The sequence below is a fragment of the Erythrolamprus reginae genome, chromosome 2, assembly GCF_031021105.1.
Source record: "Erythrolamprus reginae isolate rEryReg1 chromosome 2, rEryReg1.hap1, whole genome shotgun sequence".
Lineage (NCBI taxonomy): Eukaryota > Metazoa > Chordata > Lepidosauria > Squamata > Dipsadidae > Erythrolamprus > Erythrolamprus reginae.
In genome coordinates, this window is record NC_091951.1 from 53,178,024 (window position 1) to 53,204,807 (window position 26,784).

General features: G+C 40.1%; 1 protein-coding gene across 1 annotated transcript in view; it reads left to right on the forward strand.

The window, feature by feature from the left end:
• Window positions 1-22,666, forward strand: part of SYNPR (synaptoporin) — a 175,660-nt gene extending 152,994 nt beyond the window's left edge. The window contains exons 4-6 of the mRNA XM_070735730.1: window positions 8,957-9,152; window positions 19,368-19,559; window positions 20,432-22,666. Of these exons, the coding sequence (XP_070591831.1) occupies window positions 8,957-9,152; window positions 19,368-19,559; window positions 20,432-20,710 (667 nt within the window). The 3' untranslated portion in view covers window positions 20,711-22,666. The remainder of the gene's footprint in view (window positions 1-8,956; window positions 9,153-19,367; window positions 19,560-20,431) is intronic.
• Window positions 22,667-26,784: the final 4,118 nt, after the last annotated feature.

The following is a 26,784-nucleotide window of genomic DNA, read 5'->3' on the forward strand; positions in this document are numbered from 1 at the left end:
GTTGTCTTTGATCTTTCCCCCAACTAACTTCAGATTGTGTCCCCTTGTTCTTGTGTTCACTTTCCTGTTAAAAACACTTCCCACCTGAACCCTATTTAACCCTTTAACATATTTAAATGTTTCGATCATGTCCCCCCTTTTCCTTCTGTCTTCCAGACTATACAGATTGAGTTCATTAAGTCTTTCCTGATACGTTTTATACTTAAGACCTTCCACCATTCTTGTAGCCCGTCTTTGGACCCGTTCAATTTTGTCAATATCTTTTTGTAGGTGAGGTCTCCAGAACTGAACACAGTACTCCAAATGTGGTCTCACCAGCGCTCTATATAAGGGGATCACAATCTCCCTCTTCCTGCTTGTTATACCTCTAGCTATGCAGCCAAGCATCCTACTTGCTTTTCCTACCGCCCGACCACACTGCTCACCCATTTTGAGACTGTCAGAGATCACTACCCCTAAATCCTTCTCTTCTGAAGTTTTTGCTAACACAGAACTGCCAATGCAATACTCAGATTTAGGATTCGTTTTCCCCAAGTGCCTTATTTTACATTTGGAAACATTAAACTGCAGTTTCCATTGCTTTGACCATTTATCTAGTAACGCTAAATCATTTACCATATTACAGACCCCTCCAGGAATATCAACCCTATTGCACACTTTAGAGTCATCGGCAAATAGGCAAACCTTCCCTACCAAACCTCCCCCTATGTCACTCACAAACATATTAAAAAGAATAGGACCCAGAACAGACCCTTGTGGCACACCGCTTGTAACCTGTCTCTGCTCAGAATACTCACCATTAACAATAACTCTCTGATGTCTATGCTTCAGCCAGCTTGAAATTCACTGAACTATCCAGGGATTAAGTCCAATCTTCACTAATTTATCTATCAGCTCTTTATGTGGAACCGTATCAAAGGCTTTGCTGAAGTCCAGATAGGCAATATCCACGGCACCACCTTGATCCAACACCTTTGTGACATAGTCAAAGAACTCAATGAGATTAGTCTGCAGTCAGAAGAGATGATGAAAATGCCTTAATCTCCCAGGACAAGGACAGACTCAGACATAGTTTTAACTGGGGAATTGTAAGCCAGAAATTTGGCAGCATTCATAACAGCGATGAACTATTCTTAAAAATTCCCTACTCATCATTCTTTTATCTGGGTGTACACTGTTACAGAATCAGATATGTTCTGTTTTGTTTTGTCCTGAGCAGAGCCTGGTTACAAGTGGTGTGCCACAATGGTCTGTTCTGAGTCCTATTCTTTTTAATATGTTTTTGAGTGACATAGGGGAAGGTTTGGTAGGGAAGGTTTGCCTATTTGCCGATGACGCTAAAGTGTGCAATAGGGTTGATATTCCTGGTGGCATCTGTAATATGGCAAATGATTTAGCTTTACTGGATAAGTGGTCAAAGCAATGGAAACTGCAGTTTAACATTTCCAAATGTAAAATAATGCACTTGGGGAAAAGGAATCCTCAATCTGAGTATTGTACTGGCAGTTCTGTGTTAGCAAAAACTTCAGAAGAGAAGGATTTAGCGATAGTGATTTCTGACAGTCTCAAAATGGGTGAACAATGCAGTCAGGCAGTAGGGAAAGCAAGTAGAATACTTGGCTGCATAGCTAGAGGTATAACAAGCAGGAAGATGGAGATTGTGATCCCGCTGTGTAGAGTGCTGGTGAAATTACATTTGGAATACTGTGTTCAGTTCTGGAGACCTCTCCTACAAAAAGATATTGATAAAATTGAACGAGTCCAAAGACGGGCTACAAAAATGGTAGAAGGTCTTCAGTGCTAGGTTTGAGTTAATTGGTAAGGAGTTAGTTTAGTTTATTTATCAGGAAAGACTTAATGAACTCAATCTGTATAGTCTGGAGGACAGAAGGAAAAAAAGGGGGGGGACATGATTGAAACATTTAAATATGTTAAAGGGTTAAATAAAATTCAGGAGGGAAGTGTTTTTAATAGGAAAGTGAACACAAGAACAAGGGGCCACAATCTGATGTTAGTTGGGGGAAAGATAAGAAGCAATGTGAGAAAATATTATTTTACTGAAAGAGTAGTAGATGCTTGGAACAAACTTCCAGTAGACGTGGTTGGTAAATCCACAGTAACTGAATTTAAACTTGCCTGGGATAAACATATATCCATCCTAAGATAAAATACAGGAAATAGTATAAGGGCAGACTAGATGGACCATGAGGTCTTTTTCTGCCGTCAATCTTCTATGTTTCTATGTTTTTTTCCCCCAGAATATTTTTCCTTCTGGCAGTCAAGTTGTGTTAGCAAAGTCTTCCTGCTTGAGCGCTATCAAAATTAGCCATATTTTCATGAATTAAAAACCTTCATTTTATATCAGGATAACATGAATTGACCACAGTTAGTCTGAATAATCAAGGTTGTGTCTTGTATAAGCTCAGGTATTCCCCTGTTTCTAAGTCTACTTGTAGATATGGAACTAATGATTGACCCTTTCATCTTCTTGAGTAGAAATGGCAAATCCCTGGTGGGTGGATCAGCAATATTTGGTGTGGGGGTGTGGGGGTGGGTGTAGAGGATACATTTGGACTTTATTCTGTTTATAGAAGGGTAAAGTCCATTTTCCCTATAAAGTTATCCTACTTGATTTCAGTTAAAACATATATTTAACTGAGATTTCTCTGCATTATGTTTTTTCATAGACTAAAGGGAGAGATAGGCTGTACTCAATTAAGTGGCCAGAATCTAGTTATAAAATATATATATACTTGTTTCGTTATTATAGCAATAGCACCTAGTCTTAGGTATCATTTCAGAGATCTTTAAATAAATGAACAAGATCATGTGGAAGGTTCAACTGGTCCAGATGCAACAGTTCATCTAGTGAGGATTCCTTGGTACTCTGAGCTTGGTTTTTTCCTGCAGATGTTTCATTACCCATAATAGCACTTAGACTTATATACCACTTCACAGTGCTTTACAACCCTCTCTAAGTGGTTTGCAGGGTCAGCATATTGCCCCCAACAATCTGGGCCCTCTTTTTACAGACCTCAGAAGGATGGAAGGCTGAGTCGGCCTTGAGATGGTGAGGATTGAACTCCTGACAGTGGGCAGAGTCAGCCTGCAATACTGCATTCTAACCACTGGGGCCACCGAACCATCTCTATACTTAAACTTGGGGCCATCTCTGGAAATTCAATGATTTCTTTGGCAGTGAATTTGGATGCAATATTGTTGCGAACCAGTTCCTATTATGACAATAAATACTGTAATAATGCAAAATTAATACCGTACTTAATTTGAATAAAATAGCACAGGTATGCTCTGAGATATCTTGATAGGATCAACCACTATGGAAGAGAGGTTGGTCATATTAAGTTGTTGGGTGATGGTTGTTTGAAGGTTGGATGGTGGATTTTGCAGGTCGTAGTTTTGATGCAGCCAGTGTGGTAGTCAATATACAATTTGTTTTGTCCTTGGTCTTGGTGTTTTTTGAGATCTGCTCAGAATTTGCGGGAGCGGATTCATTGTAGTATTGATAGGTTAGACCTTGAATGAAGTTTGTCGGGGTTGGGGCCATTTCTGTTAATAGAATCTATAGTATAAATTATTATTTTTTTGCTGGGTTCATCTTTGCAAATGACTCTACAGAATTTTGGGACCACCGAACCATCTCTATACTTAAACTTGGGGCCATCTCTGGAAATTATTTCTTTGGCAGGGAATTTGGATGCGATATTGTTGCGAACCTGATCTATATCTGGTTCATTTGTAACTTCAAGCCCAAATAGAATAGAATCATTACGTTTTTGTTCCTGTTCAAGGGTGTCTTTGATGAATAAGGATATATTGTTTGGAGGGTTGATAGATGGTTGAGGTAGTAGTTGTTATGGTTGTGCATGTCATTTAGGTAGTGGTTGTTGAGTTAGTGATTTATGAAGAGAAGAAAGAGAAGGAGGAGGAGTTGGAAGAGGAGGAGAAGAAAGAGAGGGAGGAGGAGGAGGCTGGGGCTTTAGTCTTACAATTTTCAAGGTTATTATTTTTACCCCAGAGTCAGAGTAATATGAAAGATTCAGTATCTTCCAGAAATCTGTATCATTTTTGATTCTTTGGATTTGCTAACTACATTAGGATTGACGGATACTTATATTGTGAGAGCTACACTGGTTAACATTTCCTTCCTGGAATAGTTGAAGGTGCTGGTTGCCACCTTTAAAGTCTGACATGCTGAACACCTGGATATATGTGGCACAACTTTCTCATTTTGCCCACCAAATAAAATTAGAGAAGGAACTTTATCTTGGTTCTATCTCCTAAAAGACTTCTTCTTCATGGACTACAGAAATAATTCCCTGTTCTTTGGAACACAATTCCTCCTGAGATTAAATTCTGTCCTTTTTAATTTTTTTAAATATATATATTTTAGCAAGCCATCAAAACCTGGCTTTTCATAGTCTTGGAATGGATTGGTGGTAAGAGGTGTCGTCCTGCTGCGAATTAGAAGTTGTAGCTGTTGCTCTGTTTTGTAAAGGACATTGGACTCCTTTTTAATGGTGCATTGCTTGCTTTTGTTAGGTTGAGTGGCACACACATTATAGCAAAGTAAATTCAGTCACTTCTCTCAAAGGTTTTTCAACTTTCTGAATAAAAGCTATGTGTCAATTTACACATTTGCCGCCTTCAACTCAGTAGCTGTGGTAGAGAACAAAACAGTGAATTAGACCAACTCAGAATAGCAGCCTAATAACCAACTCAAATTCATAAAGTGGCTGGAGTGACAGCTGTTTGAAATTTCACGTGGATCTAAATAGTGAGGTGATAGCAAAAAAGCTACACAGGGTTGCATATGGAGGAAGCAGTCCTATTTAACAAGCCTTTATGTCAGCAGAAAATTATATATTCAGAGCAGCAATTTCCTGTGACTTTTAGAATGACACGGTACGTTCTCTTGATGCTAAAAATGTTCCCTAGATGATTCAGGGCTACTATTGCTTCTGCTCCTTTTTGGTAATTTGTGTCACCAAAGCGCTAGATGACTCTCTCTTTTATCCTTCATCTGCTCCTTCATTTCTAAGACTTTAGTGGTTTTAAAAAGCCAAGAATCTTCACAGATGACTATTTGCTTAGGGAAGGAGGAAGACAAGGGAGTATAGCAATAGCAGCCATCAAAGTAATTCCACCAGGGCTACTTTTTAATTACAGCTCTGTGTTGTCTATGCGGTCACAAAGAATCAACAATGAGTTGATGATACATCATCCATCCATCCATCATCTCTCCACTTCATTTCTTCAATTGCCGTGGCACCCTCGAGATGATTGGCGAAAAGGCACAGTAGTGGAAAGCAATAAATGATGTAGCAAATAAAAAAATTCCTTAAATCAATCAAAAAGCCACCTGTGCAAATAATCTGTTTATAATAACATTAGGGAATAAATGTCGCCCTGAGTCTGTGTAGAAGGGCAGCAAAGAAATCCGACCAAATAAATGACAGAGGTATTTTTGATACGATGAAAAAGGTACATAGAGATTGAATAGATAGTCTTTTTATTACAACACTAAAATCATCTGGAATAAACTCAAGTATCTCAAAACCAAAGTTTTAAACTCCAAATGGTGATAATATACATTATATATAATATTTATGTATTATCTTAGCCAATGTTTTTTTTTCTGAATCTCATGTTTTCTTTAAATGTGGTTTGTCTATGCATATATCTATTTTTTTCTTTTTCTTTCTTTTCTCTGTTCTTTTTCTCTGTTTTGTTATACATATATTTAATAAATATTATTTATATAAAAAATAAAAATATACATAGATTTCAAATATTGGCACACATAAGTGTATACACACAACACACACACACAACATTTAGAGATACAGAGGGTCCCGAGAACTAAATGAAATTAAGTGGAAATATGAGTGAATACAAGGAATAAACACCTTTGGTGAATTATGTTTGTGGCTGATTTGGTGAGTCTTATAATGTTGAATTCTTTTGTTCTCACTTTTATGGAGGAATAATGGTAAATTAGGGAAATCTTCTGGCTGGTTTGATATCTTATACAAGCCATAAAGAGTTTTGTTTAATTCAGCTATAGTGGTTTTGAGAGCAGTGCTACACAACCCATGTCCCATTGGGTCATTGTTTTAGAGATGTGTCTTTACCAGATTCCTGAATGCCTTAAACAACAGCAGGCCTTTTCACACACTGTCCTCTGTGGAAAAGTTCTTGAAAATTCAGGGAGACGTTCAGAGATGATTCTGTCTTGAAAATAACCTATGTGGAACTGCGTAGCACAGTCAAACTGTTACATTCTCAGACTGAAGCACATAGGCTTCAGTCAGGTCCTCCATTCTGGAGGGAAAACACTGACTTCTGATTGGCTAGACTGTCTGGCAACAGAGCCTTGTTTTGAAGCCACTAACGTCTGCCTCTTCCATTCACCCTATCCAACACAAACATCAGGAGTTGGGTTCTACAACCCATTACCACTGTTTTGCGTGAGTGCTTGTGCATGCGATGTTTCTGCAAATGCGCAGAAGCATACAAGGCAGATGGGCAGAGCATCCCAGGCAGGTGGGCGGAGCATCCTAGGTAGGTGGGCGGAGCCTCCCGCCACCATTGCTACGGGTTTGCAGAACCGGTCCGAATCGGGAGCAACCCACCACCGACTTCACTACAGAAAATGTTTTATAACATTTTGTATTACATTATAAAATGTTTTGGGATTGTTTTTATGTCGTAAAACGTTTTATAAATTTTGACAAATTTTCAATTCCAGAGGAGTCATAGATTCTGGGTTTTAGATGTATCTTAGCCCATGTCTTGGTTGAAAATTGTTGCCTTACAGTGTGCTATTTCGCCCAGTTACAGATTGCAGACACAAGGGTTTTAATAGTATATTGATGGTGTCTTTGAAGCTAGGTCTTAAAGAAGAATCATTGGTAACGCGTTTTGCTTGCTTGCACTTACTGTAGACAAGAATGAGATGGTTCTTTGGAAATGTAAACAATCCTAAATTCCCTCAAAAAAAGTCCCCAAATCCAGTAGTGTCTGGTGATTGGTATCCATAAGCAATGGCAATGATGCCATGCACAGCAATATGTGCAAATTGCATATTTCCTTATATTGTCTAATGCAAGTGCATAAGTCAGGGATTTGTGCCCCGTGAAGCCTAAGTATAAAACAGAACACAAAGCAGCATAGCTGTAGTGGCACAGTGGTCAGAGTGCAGTACTACAGGCTACTTCTGCTGACTGCCGGCTGCCAGCAGTTCAGCAGTTCGATTCTCACTAGACTCAAGGTTGACTCAGCCTTCGATCCTTCCAAATTGGTAAAACCCAGATTGTTGGGGGCAATAGGCTGAATCTGTAAACCACTTAGAAAGGGCTGTAAAGCACTGTGAAGCGGTATATAAGTCTAAGTGTTATTGCTGTAGAGAAAACTATGTTTGGCTCAGAAGCATTTGAGACTATCACACAAATAACAGATACCATAACCTATCATTTCAGAGTGCAAGATGTGATAAGATGGATTCAAATTACAGAAAAGCAGTCTCTGGTGTAATGCTAGAAAAAGCAGCCATAGTAGCTTGACAGGGGAACAAGTTACCCAGTGTTTAAGTAACACCTAGACATGTTGCTCTTGTTGCTTTTGATCTTTCCCCCAACTAACTTCAGATTGTGTCCCCTTGTTCTTGGGTTCACTTTCCTATTAAAAACACTTCCCTCCTGGACCTTATTTAACCCTTTAACATATTTAAATGTTTCGATCATGTCCTCCCTTTCCCTTCTGTCCTCCAGACTATACATTCAACTGTGAAAAGAAATGTGGTCTTTGAAGTAGCCTTCAAAAGGTTGTGCTGTAGTTGGCTAAACAGCTGACCCGCCTGTATATCTGCAAGTAACAGATACCAATTCACAGAATATTAGAATAACACTTGGTAGGGCATTGTTATATCAAGGACATTTGAAGTGCACATGGAATGTATCTCAACGCTGTAGAAAATGTATTCAAACAATGGATGGAAACTAATCAAGGAGAGAAGCAATCTGGAGCTAAAAATACATTTCCTAACAATGAGCACAATCGTGGGCTTTCCTAAGTATGCCCATGTTACACCAACACTCCGCAGTCTGCATTGGTTGCTGATCAGTTTCCGGTCACAATTCAAAGTGTTGGTTATGACCTATAAAGCCCTTCATGGCATCGGATCAGGATATCTGCGAGACCACCTTCTGCCGCACGAATCCCAGCGACCGGTTAGGTCCCACAGAGTGGGCCTTCTCCGGGTCCCGTTGAATAAATAATGTTGTCTGGTGGGACCCAGGGGAAGAGCCTTCTCTGTGGCGGCTCCGACCCTCTGGAATCAATTCCCCCCAGAGATTAGGACTGCCCCCACCCTCCTTGCCTTTTGTAAACTCCTTAAAACCCACCTCTGTCGTCAGGCTTGGGGGAACTGAGACATCCCCCACTTGCCTATGTAATTTTGTGCATGATATGACTGCGTGTATGTATTTTATCTATTGGGGTTTTTTTTTTAGACTTTTTAATGTAAAACTGTTATTTTAGATTTTAACTATTAGATTTATTACCATGTATTGTTTTTATCACTGTTGTGAGCCGCCCCGAGTCTACAGAGAGGGGCGGCATACAAATCTAATAAATAAAATAATAATAATAATAATAATAATAATAATAATAATAATAATAATAATAATAAATAATTAACCAATGGAACAGCTTGCCTTTAGAATGCTTAAAAACTGGGGGTTTTAAGAAGAGACTAGTGGACAGTCACTTGTCTGAAATGCTATAGGGTCTCCTGCTTGAACAGGGGGTTGGACTAGAAGACCTCCAAGATCCTTTCCAGCTCTGTTCTGATTGATTGATTGATTGATTGACTGATTTCCAGAGGATTAAACTGTTTTCTGATTCCAATTCACTTTCTTCTTGTTCTCAATGTTAGGCTGTACCAGGTAAATTTTGATGCTCCCACCTGTGAAGGCAGACGAGAAAAACTTTCACTAATAGGCGACTTTTCCTCTTCTGCGGAGTTCTTTGTGACTATTGCCGTCTTTGCCTTTCTCTATTCCTTGGCAGCCACAGTAGTTTACATTTTCTTCCAGAACAAATACCGTGAAAACAACAGGGGTCCTTTGATTGTAAGTATGCATTCAACCAATGCTAACACCTTTGTCCTTGTAATTGATGTGTCTGTCTTAAGTTATCTCTCCCATTGGGTTAGTTTGAATTCTATTGTCATCTGATATACAGGTTTTTCTGTTTCCTACTTAGATTTTACACTCCTTGAACAGTGTTATTTAGAGGGTTATTTGGTGTTAATTGGTGTTATTTGGAGGCTATTGTTGAGAATTGTACAGAAATAGTTTGAAGGCAAACAAAGTTGCTGACAAGATAAACTGGGTAGACATTGTTGACAAAAAACCCCCGAGAACTGTCATTAGTGATTATTCTGTCTATGCTGACAACAGTTCATGTAGATACACTGATTTTATAGATCTTACTTATGATCATTTAAGAAGAGTAAATACAGTGCTACCTCTACCTAAGAACGCCTCTACTTACGAACTTTTCTAGATAAGAACCGGGTGTTCAAGACTTTTTTTGCCTCTTCTCAAGAACCATTTTCCATTTACAAACCTGAGCCTCCAAAACTGTAACCAGAAAAGGCAGGGAGAAGCCTCCATGGGGCCTCTCTGGGTATCTCCTGGGATAAAACAGGGCCTCCACCTTCCCTGTGGTCTCCTCAATTGCACACATTATTTGCTTTTACATTGATTCATATGGGAAAAATTGCTTCTTCTTGATTCATATGGGGAAAATTGCTTCTTCTTTCTTCTTACAAACTTTTCTACTTAAGAACCTGGTCGCAGAATGAATTAAGTTCATAAGTAGAGGTACCACTGTACTCCTATTTATCCCTTTCTACAGATATTACAAATACTTTGGGAAATTTTCAGGGGGTGATACATCTTCTTTCAGTCTCCATCCATGAACTTTATAGATCCTGAAGAGACATAATGTTTTCAACCCAATTGGAATGTTGGGATTTTCCCCAAAATTTATTGAATTTTTTTTAAAAAAAACATGCTACTCATTTTCTTAGTTTACAATCTACTTTCTCCCAAATCTGAGAATTAGTCCTTATAAAAATGTATATGTTAAATACCTTTAGCTTTTAAAAAGGAAGTTTTAAAAAAATAGGTTGTTCCGTTGAAAAACAAAATCCCTTACTGGATCAGCCAGAATGCTATAAAGAAATAAAAAAGCTTTGAAGTTTGCTGAGTAAGTATTGTCTAAAAGCAAGGCTTAATAACAGACCTCATTATAGAAATCTGAAAGAAAACAGCGGAAGGGATATTGTCAAAATGGACATGATTGTATTTATTGTTACAGAATTGTTTTATCTCAAACTTATTTATAAAGGTTATAGAATAGAAAATGTGTGCTGACATTTCAGTTTCGAATTATTTTACCCTGTTTCCCCACAAAATAAGACATTCCCTGATAATAAGCCCAATTGGGCTTTTGAGCGCATGGCAATAAAACCAAGTGCTTATTTCAGGGTTCAAAAAATATAAGACAGGGTTTTATTTTTGAGGAAACATGGTATTTAAATATGACCAACAGCATTATAACCACACACAAACACCTATGAATAAGGTTATTTAAATATCTTAAAATTAATCTGAGATTTTGCCTGTTTGTCTGGTACCAGTATTAATGGGTGTGCAGATGTACATTGACTCTTCAATTACTGTCTAAAAGGGGCGATGAGTATAAATAACTATATAGAAAAACTTCAGTCCAAGAAGCTCTGTAGCTACCAACTCCAGGATCTATAACTTTGCAAGTCATTGTTGCAAGTTCAACAGGCAGCATTAATTACTCATAAAATTATATTCTACTATTTAATATGTGAAAGGCATTGCTACACCATGCATGGCAACTAACCTCAAACCTATGTTCTCCTGCTCTGCCATTGCTAGTCAGGAAAAATAACTCTCTTCTGACAAAATTTTAACATCATTGTATTTTTATTCTTTTGTCATCATTTCTAATCTACAAATAGGAAATAAAGAGTAGCAGTAAACTAGAAAAGCTGCAATGGTGACATTTTCATTGCCTGCAATCCACAAAAATAATTGGATGAGTTATCCTGCCTTGTTAAAAAAAAATCACCTCAATGTTTTTGTAGTCTCTGAGGGAAGCCTGCAAGCTATAATCAGGGTATAAATGGGAAGTTATTTAGGCAGTTCACCCAGCTCTAAGAGTAACTCATGTCATAAATGGGAACATGTACTTAGGTTCTGTTTTAGGCCCAGTACTCTTCAATGTCTTCGTAAATGACTTAGATGAGGGAATAGAAGGGAAACTTAACAAATTTGCAGATTATACTAAACTGGCAGGAATACCTAATACCCAAGAACACTGATGGCGAACCTTTTTTCCCTTAGGTGCCGAAAGAGCATGTGCGTGCACTATTGCATACGTGCAAGTGCCTACACCCATAATTCAATGCCCGGGGAAGGCAAAAACAGCTTCCCCTGCCCCCCCCCCCCCCGGAGGCCTTCTAGTGGCCAAAAACAGCCTGTTTCCCAAATTCAGGTGGGCTCAGTAGGCTCATGTTTCTTCCACCCCAGGCTCCAAACGCTTCCCTGGAGCTGGGGTTAGCTAAAAACACTCTCCTCCATGTTCCAGGGGGCTCCCTGCAAGCCAAAAATGCCCTCCCAGAGCTTCTGTGCGAGCCAAAAATCAGCTGGCCGGCGCACACATGTAGGTTGGAGCTGAGCTAGGGCAACGGCTCGCGTGCCAGTAGATATGGCTCCGCATGCCACCTGTGGCACCCGTGCCATAGGTTCGCCATTACTGCCCTAGAAGATTGGCTCAAGATCCAGATGGATCTTGACAGACCTGAACAATGGGCCCTATCTAACAAAATGAAATTCAATGTAGAGAAAAGTAAAGTCCTACACTTAGGTTAGAAAAACCAAAAGTACACATATAGATTGGATGAATAGCAGTGTGACTGTGAGAGGAATCTTGGAGTCTTAGTGGACAATCAGCTAAATATGAGCCAGCAGTGTGTAGCGGCAGCCAAAAAAGCCAATGCAGTCCTAAATTGCACTAAAAGAGGGATTCGATCAAGATCAAGGTTATAGCATAGTACTAATATCACTCTATAAAACTTTAGTAAGACCACACCTAGAGTACTCCATCCAGTTTTGGTCACCACACTATAAAAATGATATTGAGAGTCTAGAAAAAGTGCTGAGGAGAGCAACCAGGATGATTAGGGGACTGGAGACTAAAACATATGAAGAACAGTTATAGGAACTGGGCATGGACAGTCTAGCAAAGAGAAGGACCAGGGGAGACATGATAGTAGTGTTCCAATATTTGAGGGGCTGCCAAGAGAGGAGGGGGTCAAGTTATTTTCCAAAGCATCTAAAGGCCAGACAAGGAATAATGGATGGAAACTGACCAAGGTGAGATTCAACCTAGAAATTAGGGATTTCCTGACAGTGAGAACAATCAACCAGTGGTACAGAAGTTGCCTTCAGAAAATGAGGGAGCTTCAACTTGAGACTTTCAAGAAGAGATTGGAATGCCATTTGTCAGAAATGGTGATCTTTGAGGCTTTGTGCAGTGTTTCTGAACCCTGGTGTAGGATCCCCTGCTTGAGCAGGGAGTTAGACCACATGACCTATAAGGTTCCGTCCAACTCTATTGATCCATATCTACCTAACTCCCCCACCCCCAAAAAATCTGGTCTTGGGACTTCAACTGAGACTGTCCTTCACCTCTCAAATCACAAAACCCCAAAACAACATTTGCCCTCCACTTTTTCTGGTACACAAAGAAAGATAATACTACTGATTGCAACAAGGTGATTTTCATCTGAATGATGAATGATGGATGAAAGGAAGCCTAATTGCAAATGCACTTAATTGGTCTTAATGCTCAGTCCAAAATGCAAAAAGGCCTCTACAGTGTCGATTCCACATCTTCCAGAAACATTAGCATTACACTTCCTGTAATCCTTTGGGATTTTTCTTAGCAAAAATATTTGGTGGGGGCTGTTTTTGCCTTTGTCAAAATATGGAAACATTGAGTAAATTGAATATAGGATAAAATTTAATTTAATTTATTAGACTTATTAAATTTTGAATTCAATATAATATAATATAATATATTTTTCATATTCTTGGCTACACAACACTGATCATTGAGGCTTTGTACAGTGTTTCTGAACCCTGGCAAGTTTAAGACATATGGACCTCAACTCCCAGAATTTCCCAATCAGACTGGGAATTCTGGGAGATGAGGTCCACACATTTTAAAAATACCAAAGTTGAGAATTCCTGATGAATAAGTAAGTTTGTGTGTTGGGTAACAACACAAACATATTTATTGGGCACTATACAGTATAACAAAATGAAATTCAATGGCAAAAATAGTAAGGTTCTATGTACATTTAGACAAGAAAAACAAAATGCACAAGTATAGTACAGTATATGTGGGACCTTGCTCAATAGTGGTGACTGTGAGAGTGATCTTGGAGCCCTGGTGGACAACCATTTAAATATGAGCCAGAAGTGTGCAATAGCTTCCAAAAAGCCAACATAGTTCTAGGCTGCATAAACAAGGATAGAAGGATAGATCATGTGAAGTATTAATACCACTTTATAATGCCTTGGTAAGGCCACACTTGGGATACTGCATCCAATTTTAGTCAAAAAAAAGTTGTTGAGACATATAAAGAAAGGTTGTTGGAATATGTCTCCTTATGAAAAGAAGGACTAGGGGTGACATGATAGCAGTGTTCCAATATCTAAGAGTGAGTCAAACTATTCTCCAAAACACCTGAGGGTAGAAAAAACAATAGGTGGAAACTAATCAAGGAGAGAAGCAGCTTAGAACTAAAGGGAAATTTCCTGACAGTTAGAACAATTAATCAGTGGAATAACTTGCCTCTAGAAGTTGTAAATGCTCCAACACTGGAAATTTTTAAGAAGAGATTGGATAACCATTTGAAGCGGTATAGGGTTTCCTGCCTAAGCAGGGGGTTGGACTAGAAGACCTCTAAGGTCCCTTCCCACTCTGTTATTCTAACACCTAGGATGCTCATTGGATACTTAATCCCTGCCCAATAAATGGCTTCTTTTGTGGTTCACAGTAGAGGGATCACCTGATGTCCTACTTTCCAGTCCTATGTGGCTGTCATTTATTATGAACATTATATGGTTACATCAGAAATAAACAAAAGTCACTCCCTTCGGGTGTGTCCATGTTAATTATCCTCAGTATTATTTCCGGTTGGCATTGAAAAGTTATATGTACTTTTGTTTTGTCCAATTTTTATTCTTTATTAGCCGATTAACTATTTTTGATGTGCAATGGTTAAAAATCAAGCTACATCTTTTTGCTAATTTAACTGAGCAGTGTCTGTCTTTGCTTTAATCTAGATGTAGGGATTAACTGGGAGTATATGGGGTGCAAACTCATTATCCATGGTAATTTTCAAAGATTTTTTTCCTTGCCACTTAATGGAATCTCAGAATGAAATCATGTACTGTAAAAAGGCTCAGAGCTCTGCCATCTGGCCAAGAGCAGGATAAGTTCCTTGAAAATGGGATAGAAGCAAATTTAGTGTGACTCAAGAAGCTGGCAAAAAAAATAATAAAGGTAAAATTTGAAAGTAGCCTGGATGTGGCTGAACCATGAGAAAAGAAAATCCATTAAATTTTACCATTAAAAGTGGTAAAATGTACTATATTTTGCATGATTATTAAAGTAGGAAATAGAATTCCCACCAGCATCTTTGTCCCTCTAACTCAGTGTTTCCCAACCCTTTTTGAGCCGCGGCACATTATTCATATTTTCAAAATCCTGGGGAACACTGAACGGGGGGACGGAGGGGGCGCGGGGGGGCTAAAGAAAAGTTTGGACAAAAAAAATATCTCTTCCTCCATTTCACTCTATTTCTCCCTCCCTCTTTCTCTCTCTTCCTTCCTTCCCTTCTTCCTCTCTCTCCATCCCTCTTTCTTTCTTCCTCTCTTTTTTGCTCCCTTTCTCTCTCCCTCCTTCCCTCCATGTCTTTCTCTCTCCTTTGCTCTCTCTCTGCCTCTCTTGCTATCTCTCTTTCATTCTCTCTCTTTCTTTCTCTGTCTCTCTTGCTATGTCTCTTTCTTTCTCTCTCTATCTCTTTCTCTCTCTCTCTCTGTCTCTCTCTCTGTCTCTCTTGCTATCTCTTTCTCTCTCTCTCTCTCTCTGTCTCTCTTGCTATCTCTTTCTTTCTTTCTCTCTCTCTCTGTCTCTCTTTCTCTCTCTTGCTATCTCTCTTTCTGTGTCTCTTGCTATCTCTCTTTCTTTCTCGCTCTCTATCTTTCTCTCTTTCTCTGTCTCTCTCTGTCTCTCTTGCTATCTCTTTCTCTCTTTCTTTCTCTCTCTCTCTCTCTTTCTCTCTCTCTCTCTCTCTCTCTCTTGCTATCTCTTTCTTTCTTTTTCTCTCTCTCTCTTGCTATGTCTCTCTTTCTCTCTCTCTCTCGGGCGGGGGGTGGGGGCTAAAGAAAAGTTTGGACAAAAAATATCTCTTCCTCCATTTCACTCTATTTCTCCCTCCCTCTTTCCTCCCTCCCTCTTTCCATTGTATCTCTCCCTCCCTCTTTCCTTTCTATCTCTCCCTCCCTCTTTCCTCCCTCCCTCTTTCCTTTCTATCTATTTTCTTTCTATCTCTCCCTCCCTCTTTCCTTTCTATCTCTACCTCCCTCTTTCCTTTCTATCCTTCTCTCCGTCCCTCAGCGGCGGCAAAGAAGAAGGAAGGCAGGCTGCAGAGGGCACCGAGGACAAGAGCGCTCGCTCGCTCCCTCGCCCTCTGACTTCCCTCCCTCGCTGCTGAAGGGACGAGCGCGGGCACGAGCGCGCGTGCGGGCACGTTGCAAGAAGTTTTTGTTTGTTTGTTTTTTCCTTCCCCCAGCTCACAGGAGAGAGAGAGAGAAAGAAAGAGCACAGCCAGGGAAAGCGGCCTTGAGCCGAGTGCGAACTGCAGGATGCGGCAAAGGACTCCTTGCCAACCAAAAAGGGGGTGGGGGTAGTGAAGGCAAAGCCTGGGAGGCGGGGAAGGGAAGAGCGGGAGACCCCCAGACAGAACGGCTGAGGGGAAGGAAAGACAGAAGGAGGGAGGGATTGAGAAGCGAAGCCAGGGAGGGCTGAGAGAAAAGGGGAGCAGCGCGTGTGAGAGAGGGGGGGTGGGCATTCCCGAAATGGACGGAGAAAGCCCTCTATCGCAGCGAAAGCGCTCCCAGCCAGGGGGCTGCGAGAAAGGGCATTCTTCGTCCATTTCGGGAAAGCCCGCCTCGGCACCCGCAGCGCCCCGCCCAGCTGGAGCTTCCCTAGGAGCTCCGCGGCACACCTGGCTGTGTCTTGCGGCACATTAGTGTGCCGCGGCACACCGGTTGGGAAACGCTGCTCTAACTAACTCCATTGAAGGCTTATTTTATAGATGTCCCAAATCTGTTTTCCATAGAAGACTGGGAGGGAAATAACTGATGAAATTGAGTGGAAAGGAGCTTACCAATCAGTGTATCCTACACCCTTTATATCAGGGGTCTCTAACCTTGGCAACATTATGCCCGGAGAACTTCAACTCCCAGAATTCAAAGCAAAGCAAATTAGGAATGCTGGGAGTTGAAGTCCTCCAAACTTAAAGTTGCCAAGGTTGGAGAACCCTGTTTTAGGTGGAACCAAAGCTCAGTCTCAGTTAAGGCAACTTCCAATGTTTCTTTCTCTTGTTAAATGCAGGTGGATGTTCACATTTATTTATTTATTCGTTAGATTTGTATGCCACCCCTCTCCGAAGACTCAGGGTGACTCACAACAACGATAAAACAGTGTGACAATGTAAACAAATCTAATATTAAAAAAGCATCTAAAAACCCATCATTTAAAAACCATGCAACACACGCATACCATACATAAAACTATAAAAGCCTGGGGGAGATGTCTCAATTCCCCCATGCCTGGTGGGTCTTAAGTAGTTTGCGAAAGACAAGGAGAGTGGGGGCAGTTCTGATCTCTGGGGGGAGTTGATTCCAGAGGGCCGGGGCCACCACAGAGAAGGCTCTTCCCCTGGGGCCCGCCAGACGACATTGTTTGGTCGACGGGACAGTTGTCAATTGCCTTGGCTTCAATCCCATGCAAGGCATTCTCCAGGTCCTGTCAACTAGACAATGTCATTTGGTGAGGCCTAGGGGAAGAGCCATCTCTGTGGGGGGCCCGGCCCTCTGGAATCAGCTCCCCCAAGAGATTCACACTACCCCCACACTCCTTGCCTTTTGCAAGAATTTGAAAACGTAATTATGCCGCCAGCCTTGGGGTCACTTAGACCCCAGCCTCTGGCCAGCAAATGTGTAGGATGTTGTAGCATGTATTTAACCTCTAGGGTACAGTATCCAATCTCTTCAGATATATATATATATATATATATATATATTTGTTTTCGTAGATTTTCACAGGTACAGGTATGAAGGTCTTGGCATATTTGGGTTTCTTCCAGTGTAGGATTCAGAGATTTCTGCCGACGTTTCAACGAGGTCCCACTCGTCATCTTCAGGCTGGTGCTTCTGTCCCTATTCTAGGGCGAACACAAGGACATTAGGGCGAACACTAGAACAAGGACAGAAGCACCAGCCTGAAGATGACGAGTGGGACCTTGTCGAAATATCGCCAGAAATCTCTGAATCCTACATTGGAAGAAACCCGAATATGCCAAGACCTATATATGTATGTATGTATGTATGTATGTATGTATGTGTGTGTGTGTGTGTGTATGTGTATGTGTATGTGTATGTGTATATGTATATTGTCTGTGTGTGTGTGTGTACCCACACGCACACACACACACAATGTATATACAGTATATGCAAAAAGAGGAGACCCAGGAGCATGAGGCAGACTGAAGATGAAGAGACAACATGAATGTTAAACACACACACACACTACTACTACTACTACTACTACTACTACTACTAATACTACTACTAATACTAATACTACTGCATCAAATAACAATGGTTGAGGCCCGCCAGAAGTGCAAGAGTCAAAATTTGTACCTCCTTCAACACCCAAAGTGCTAAAAGACGAAGTTAAAGAAGAAGAAGTTTGCTGGGTATCATATGCAAGGCCTATTTATAGTCATATTGAAATTCAAATTCTTGTATATCTTGACATGTACAGGATAGAAATCAAACTCTTTTGAGTGGGAGAGGTGTTTTCAGCCATCACTTCTCTTGACTTCATCTCCAATGAGATTCTTTATAGCCATCTGAAAAATCACACCATTTCCCCCCACCACCAGCAGCCTTGAAGATTGTTGAGCTGACAAATGACCTAAGCGCCAAAGCCCACTGCAACAACGACGCCAAAAAGGCTTCAAGAGTTTTAACCTAATCCTACGTAGCTTCTCCTCCGGTAATCTCACACCACTAACCAGAGCATACAAAACTTTTGCCAGACCAATCCTTGAATACAGCTCATCTGTCTGGAACCCACACTGCATTTCGGACATAAACACTCTAGAAAATGTCCAGAGATATTTTACTAGAAAAGCCCTCCACTTGCAACAGAATACCATTCGCAAGTAGACTTACAATCCTAGGTCTAGAAAGCTTAGAACTACGTTGTCTTAAACACGACCTAAACATAGCCCATAAAATCATCTGCTACAATGTCCTTCCTGTCAACTACTACTTCAGCTTCAACCACAACAACACACAAGCACACAACAGATACAAACTTAAAGTAAACCGCTCTAAACTCAACTGCAGGAAATACGGCTTTAGTAACCGAGTAGTTGATGCATGGAACTCACTACCAGACTCTGTGGTATCATCTCCTAACCCAAAAAACTTTACCCTTAGACTATCCACTGTTGACGTCTCCCAATTCCTAAAAGGTCAGTAAGGGGGTGTGCAGAAGTGCACCAGACTGCCTTCCATCCCCTGTCCTAATGTTTCTCTTTTACTAGTATCATGTATATAAATATTATTATATGTTTGTATACCACCAATACGTACTTGACAAAACAAACAAATAAATAAAGATAAATAAAAGTTCTGGCTCATTTCAGCCAGCATGTGTTGTGCTTCTATATCAGCAGCACATGTATAATTTTCATAGGTAGGAAAATACAAATGAGTGTACACTTTTATACATGGGATTTATGCATTCTGAGATTCATTTGAGCAGCACTGTCCCTCTGGCCTTTTGCATTCATTCATATTGCACCAATGTCCTTCCATGCTTTTCCCTGCCTGTCAAACATGAACCTGCAATGTTCGATTTGGGTTTTGTAGGATTTCGTTGTGACAGTGGTGTTCTCCTTCATGTGGCTTGTGGGTTCTTCTGCTTGGGCTAAAGGTCTGTCTGATGTGAAGGTTGCCACTGACCCAGATGAAGTACTCTTGCTGATGTCCGCTTGCAAACAACAATCCAACAAGTGCTTGCCTGTGTACAGCCCTGTTATGTCAAGTCTTAATACTTCAGTTGTGAGTATTCCTTTTATTTCGTATAAAAATGACGGGGTCTAAAATAAAATGACTTTTGCCCTATGGAATCACTCAGCGTTTGCCTTTTCGCATCCTTCAGTTGGAATTCACCATATTTAACCTAATTCATTGATTCTGTAAAGGATAATAAGATAATAACAGCATGAGTGTAGGATAATAACAGCATGATTCTTTAAATACACATAATGTAAGCAATTATGAGCATTTTAAAAGATAATGATTGAGCAGTCTGGTTGTATTTAACCATCAAAGTGTTTTTATCCTAGTAATATAGATATGAAATAAATGTCTTCAAATATTATGGGGAATTTGGAGAAGAAAGGCCTTTTAATCATCTGAGTCCATAAATAGCTAATATTATGGCACTCCAAAAAATATTACTCTGGGAAAAAATCAGATGATTGACTGCCTCTGGTAACAACATCGTGAAGCCACAGATCCAACATCAAAGGATAGAAGTCTTCTTTCAATTAGTTTTTTTAGCTCACCTACTAAATGAAAATCGTAAACTGTTTTCAGTTTATTATTGGTCATTTATAATTTCTATCTCTACCTTACTATAGGGGTGAGAGATTAATATTCGTTTTAACCACATCTTTGGAAGGTTCAAGGCAAAAATACCTTGAATTAATAAGTTGTCTTTGGGTTGTTGTTGTTTTAAAAGAAGAATCTCTATCATATGAATAATCAAGAGGGCGAGGGAGGGAGAGAGGGAGGGGAGAAGGCAGGCAGGAGGGAGGGAGGGAGGGAGGGAAGAAGAGGGAGAGAGAGAGAGGGAGAGAGGGAGAGGAGAGGGGAGAGAGAGAGAGAGGGAGACCTAAATTTAATTTAATGTCTTGCTTTTGGTTTAGGTCTTTGGATTCTTGAACTTTGTTCTCTGGGCAGGAAATATCTGGTTTGTTTTTAAGGAGACTGGTTGGCATTCTTCGGGTTCAAGGTACCCTCCAGACACCCTCGAGAAACAGTCCAGCAGCTATAACCAAGGTGGCTACAATCAAGATAGCTATGGGCCGAGTGGTGGGTATAACCAACAGGAAGGCAATTTTGGGCAACAAACTAATTATGGCCAAGTGGATGAATTTGGCCAGCAACAACAGAGTGGCCCAACTTCATTTACTAATCAAATGTAGTAACTGCAGAGTTTGGAGAGCCCTTGAAGTTGATCATTTGTAGAAAGCTCAAACATGGTGATGATAGCACATTTCTGAGTATTTGTAGATTAATGTGATGATGAGTTTCAACTAATCTAAGGTTTGTGAATATGAACTGCTGGAGGTGGGTTGTGGTTCTCGTTTGTTTGTGAATGATGAAGTTCCCCCCAGTAAGTGATGTTGATGATGAAGAAGTTGATGAAGACAGTGGTAATGATGATGATGATGATGATGCGCTCATCACAATGGGAAATGAAGTAACTAATTGTTATACGTATGGTATAAATATCCTTAAGTAGTTTTGTACATGTATGGTTAGAATGTTTTGTAGCCTTCAGTCCGTAGGTTAAAATATGCATAATATAATTAAATTAACATTAGTTTTTCTTCTGCATTTTGATGAGGCAAGACAAGTTTCCTATGATTTCTGAAGATTACTTCTGTAGCACAAAGCATGCATTATATCCCCTATATTTTCTCCATTATTATCTGACTGCTAGTTTATACAATTCAATATTTTTTACGGGTTAAAATGTTTATTTATTTGATACATTTCATTAGAATGTTAGCTGGATGTCTAAATGCATGAAACCACATACTTTTCACAACTGAATATTATGACTGTAAACATGGAACTTTTCTCCATTTGTATTTAATTGTTTTGTTAATATAACATTTTAGATAATGTATATATGACTTATTTATTCTATAAAGTTGGATCAATTACCCAAAATCTGAATTGTGTATCTAACAAAAATATTTTCTGTGAAAGGAAATTTTGAAATATATAACTGTTCAACTGTTTTCCGCCTATTTAGTTCATTATTTGTTCTTAGAGCCATATTTATGTTGAAGTTGTGTGATTAATATGGATATAATATAAGGACCAAGTAACTGTGTTTATATCTTTACAAAGGTATTCATTTATTTTATTAAGATTACAGAGGTGCAGATATTGACACAACTACACAATACAGACTTCTATTCAGATCAGACATTCTGCTGACTGTTGAATTTGGTGCTAAATAAAAATTGGTGTCAGAAGTAGGATTTTAACAATGAAAAAGACCCAGCCATATCTTAGCAGGGAGCATGATTAACTTAGAGATCCAGTTGATCTCAAACTACATATAATGATAGCAAAGGAACATATTCTTTTCAACAATTGAATGAAAGAGATCAGAATCAATGGCAAGAGAACAGAACCGAACTTTTGCTAAATCTTGCTAAGCTTTATCTTCTCTTTAATTCCAGCTACAGGCAAATCTCAGACACGTAGCATGGAGTTCCCACTGTTAAAAATATATTTGCCATAAAGCAGACTGAACTCTGCCTTTATTGTTATGAGCTAGGTCCTTAACTGTTTTTTGAAGGAATCTATCTTACAAATTGAACAAAACATTTGTTAGCCAACCAGTCTGCATTTCACTTGTATATAAAGTGAAAGCAAACACCACTTCCTTCTAACACTGATGATGTTACCTAGCTGGGTAGTGAAATGTCTGAAAGGAAACAACCAAGCTCAGAAAGCATTAAGGACTCCACAGTCTAGATGTGTATCTCTGTTCAGTGATTGGGGCATCTACTCTAAGGAATAAGGATGTGGTAAGAACTGGATCTTTATCTTGCAATACAAAGACTAAGCAGCTCATACCTGGAGTTAGAAACAATTAAGAACTGCCAATTTTGCATACACATTAGAGTCTGTACATAAACAAGGTTCATTTTTTTTCTTATTCTATTTGCAGCCTACAGGAGAATATACCATAAAACCAGAACATCTGCATTTCTAAACACAAGTGTTTCTGTCTATAATATAATTGTATAAGCTGTAAATGTTCAAAGCATCATTTAGCATAAAGCAGTGTAGTCAGTTATATGATTGTTGTAACCAATGTACAGCTGCTTCGTGAATAAATTAATATTGTGATATAATTATTTGATCTCAATAAATAAAGTGTATTGCGTACAAAAATCGTTTGAAGGATTATGGTGCTGTTACAAAACTCTAAACTAAAGCAACTTTCAACCCCTACTCAGAAAATGACAATGAATGTATTCAGTTTCAGTCAGCAGATGAAATAGGGCTTCAAACCTGGCAAGCACATATGTAAGAAAAACAAAGCATTAGGCCTTGCTAAAAATTAGGGGTAAACCAGTATTTTTGTTGGATCTGCTTAGACAATATGGGAGATTGAGACAGACTGAAACATAATAACATTTCAGACAAACAAGAAGAGAAACCAATTTATAAACCACAGAACAAACATTTTTACTGTTGAGGAGTGTGGTGGAAAACAAGCTGACAAAGGCCATCGTTTTATATAAAGTATCTGACATTCATTGTTGGGTATCATTATAGTTCTTTCAAAAAAATTTCTAGAAATATAATAGAATAGAATAGAATAGAATAGAATAGAATTCTTTATTGGCCAAGTGTGATTGGACACACAAGGAATTTGTCTTTAGTGCCTATGTTCTCAGTGTACATTTTAAAAAAGATACATTTGTCAAGAATCATGAGGTACAACACTTAATGATTGTCACAGGGGTCAAATAAGCAATCAGGAAACAATCAATATTAATATTAATTCTAGCAGAAGTTTATATTTATTTATTTATCTATCTATCTATCTACCCATCTACCCATCTATCTATCTACCTACCTACCTACCTACCTACCTACCTACTTACTTACTTACCTTACTTATTTATTTATTTATTTATTTATTTATTTGCATTGTGATTTTTGCAAATACAGTGATCCCTCGATTATCGCTAGGGTTCCGTTCCAAGACCCCTCGCGATAATCGATTTTTCGCGATGTAGGGTTGCGGAAGTAAAAACACCATCTGCGCATGCACGCCTTTTTTCATGGCCGCGCATGCGCAGATGGTGGAGTTTGCATGGGCGGCGGGGAAGACCCAGGGAAGGTTCCTTCGGCCGCCCAGCAGCTGATCTGCTCGGCAGCGCAGCGAGGAGCCGAATCGGGGTTTCCCCTTTGCGTGGGCGGTGGGGAAACCCCGATCTTCATCTGCTCGCTGCTGCTGCTGCGGCCGCCCAGCAGCTGATCTGCTCGGCAGCGCAGCAGCAGCGAGCAGACGAAGATCGGGGTTTCCCCGCCGCCCACGCAAAGGGGAAACCCCGATTCGGCTCCTCGCTGCGCTGCCGAGCAGATCAGCTGCTGGGCGGCCGAAGGAACCTTCCCTGGGTCTTCCTCGCTGATGCCCCCGCCCGCCGCCCGCCCGCCAGCAAGAGGGGGAGAGATAGAGAAAGAGAGAGAAGGAAAGAAAGAGATGAAAGAGGGAGGAAGAGAGTGTGAGAGAGGAAGAAGCAAGATAGAGAAAGAGAGAAAGAAAGAAAGATGAGAAAGGAAGGAAGAGAGTGACGTCATCGGGTGGGAAAAATCGCGATATAGCGTTTCGCGAAGAATGAGATCGCGAAAATCGAGGGATCACTGTAACTCAAAGTGGTGAACATATCCAACAAGTGGGATTAGAACTCACGGTCTCCCAGTTTGTAGCATGGTGCCTGAAACACTCGATCAAACTGGCTCTCTTATAAATTGGTTATTTTCCAGATGTTTTGATAACAATAGCCCTAATCTCTACTGGTCAAACTTTATGGAGTTGTTGCTAAAAGATCTGAATGGCCCAGGTTGCTGTTTCCTGAGGTAAAAAAAAATAGCATATTATTGGAGAGGGGAGGAAATTGTAACTTTTTTTATTCAGAGCATTCGAAGGACTTGGGAAAGCCCTTCAGAATCAGACCAATAGGGTCAATGTGATCACTATCTTAATATACATAGAATCACATTGGTACACAGAAAGTCAGCCTGGACCAGTGATGGGCTACCAAAATTTTAACTACCACACTGTGGGCGTGGCTTATGCATTTTGTTTCAACATCTTTCAGTGTAAATTGGGTGCTCTGGGGTGGAGCTCCAAATTTTGCTACCTGAACTGTGTTCCTGACCGTTCCCGTAGGAGCCCATCACTGGCCTTGGACTCAAGGGATTCTGATATCAAGCCAGGCTTGAAAAAACGATCAACTTCAGATCTGTCCTCAGAACCTCACTGAGTGAGGTGTTTTTTGTGAAGATCACATGAAAGAGATTCACTTTGGAAGAAAAGCAACTTGTATGTCAATGAATAAGTAAAGCTAAACTTGCGCAGCTCTGCAGTCAAGGGACCATGGTTGTATAAAAGAGGTATAAAATTCCTAGTTTCAAACATCCCTTCACATGTGCTAGTTCACATTACATAATCTCATCTATGGAATAGAAACATAGAAACATAGAGACATAGAAGACTGACGGCAGAAAAAGACCTCATGGTCCATCTAGTCTACCCTTATACTATTTCCTGTATTTTTATCTTAGGATGGATATATGTTTATCCCAGGCATGTTTAAATTCAGTTACTGTGGATTTACCAACCACGTCTGCTGGAAGTTTGTTCCAAGGATCTACTACTCTTTCAGTAAAATAATATTTTCTCATGTTGCTTTTGATCTTTCCCCCAACTAACTTCAGATTGTGTCCCCTTGTTTTTGTGTTCACTTTCCTATTAAAAACACTTCCCTCCTGAACCTTATTTAACCCTTTAACATATTTAAATGTTTCGATCATGTCCCCCCTTTTCCTTCTGTCCTCCAAACTATACAGATTGAATTCATTAAGTCTTTCCTGATACGTTTTATGCTTAAGACTTTCCACCATTCTTGTAGCCCGTCTTTGGACCTGTCTTTTATTATGTAATAAATCCTAAGTTATTGTTCAGCCCAACCTGTCTCAGAGGTGTGTAGCGTGGGGGACAAAATAAAAAGCAACTCTTTTTTAAGCTGCATTCAATTTCTGGAGATAAAGGGTTATAGATCAATCAAACAAGTCCAAGAATTAATTTCCCACAGCCCATGTTCCTCTTTGGTCAGTTTTGTTGTTGGGACACTTGTTACCCATAGCTTTAAACTAAATTCCCAAGGAATTCCAATAGTTTCTGCTTAAATCACTTGTCAGGTAATCTTAATTATTAATTATCGGAGAGGGACGGCATACTAATCTAATTTTTTATTATTATTATTATTATTATTATTATTATTATTATTATTATTATTTCCATCAAATGGAAGACCAGGTTGAACAAGGTTTCTCTGTTGATGCCTTGACCTTCTGGAATACCTCTCCTCCCACTCTGCAACCTTTGATCTGGCCAGTTCCGGAAAAATCAGTTTTTGAAAAATTATTGAAACATGACTTTTCAATGGAAATATTAAAAATAAATAAAACAAGTAAGCACTGCCAAAAAGCAATTAAATGTCTCTATTCATAATGTCTATACAATATTTTCTCAATACCCCATACAATTTTTATGCTAACTTAGTTTGCCTTACAGTAAATTATCATTTTCCAGACGATCCTAACAATCACTCCTTTTCAGCAAAGACCTTGGTATACCTTGTCTTATCACCCTGTGCTTGCTGCACAACTTCTAAAGTTGGCAGGTGATTGCCCCATCTTTCTACATATATACAGTGATCCCTCGCCACTTCACAGTTCACCTCTCGTGGCTTCAGTTCATCGTGGGGGGGGGGTTTAGTGTAGCAACCCAACAGCCACCACCGCCACATGCTCACTCCAGCTCCAAGGGGGCAGGACGGGGAAACACCACTGGCTGGAGGGAACCTCTCGGCTGTGGTGGGCGGGCGGCATGTGAGGGCTCCAACCCTGCTTGTCTCCCAAGGGCGAGCATGGAAGCTAAGCTGCGGTTTTTCAAACAGGATATTTCCCGGGGCAGGCGGCTTTGCTCGCTGCCACCGGGCTTGATGTCAGTAGACCCCTGCTGCCCTGACAACAACCCTCTGACTGCTGCTCCTGCCTTGTGCTGTGGAGGGGTGGCCACTTGCAAGCCCCTTGCCTCCGCCGCCTCAGCCTCCTCCTCTTCTACCACCCTGCCGCCTGAACCCAGCAACACCATTTACACGGTGCTGCTGGAAGATCTGGCGTGCTCCAAGGAGGAGAGCCTGGCGCATGAGCTGTGAGGACGGAGCCGGAC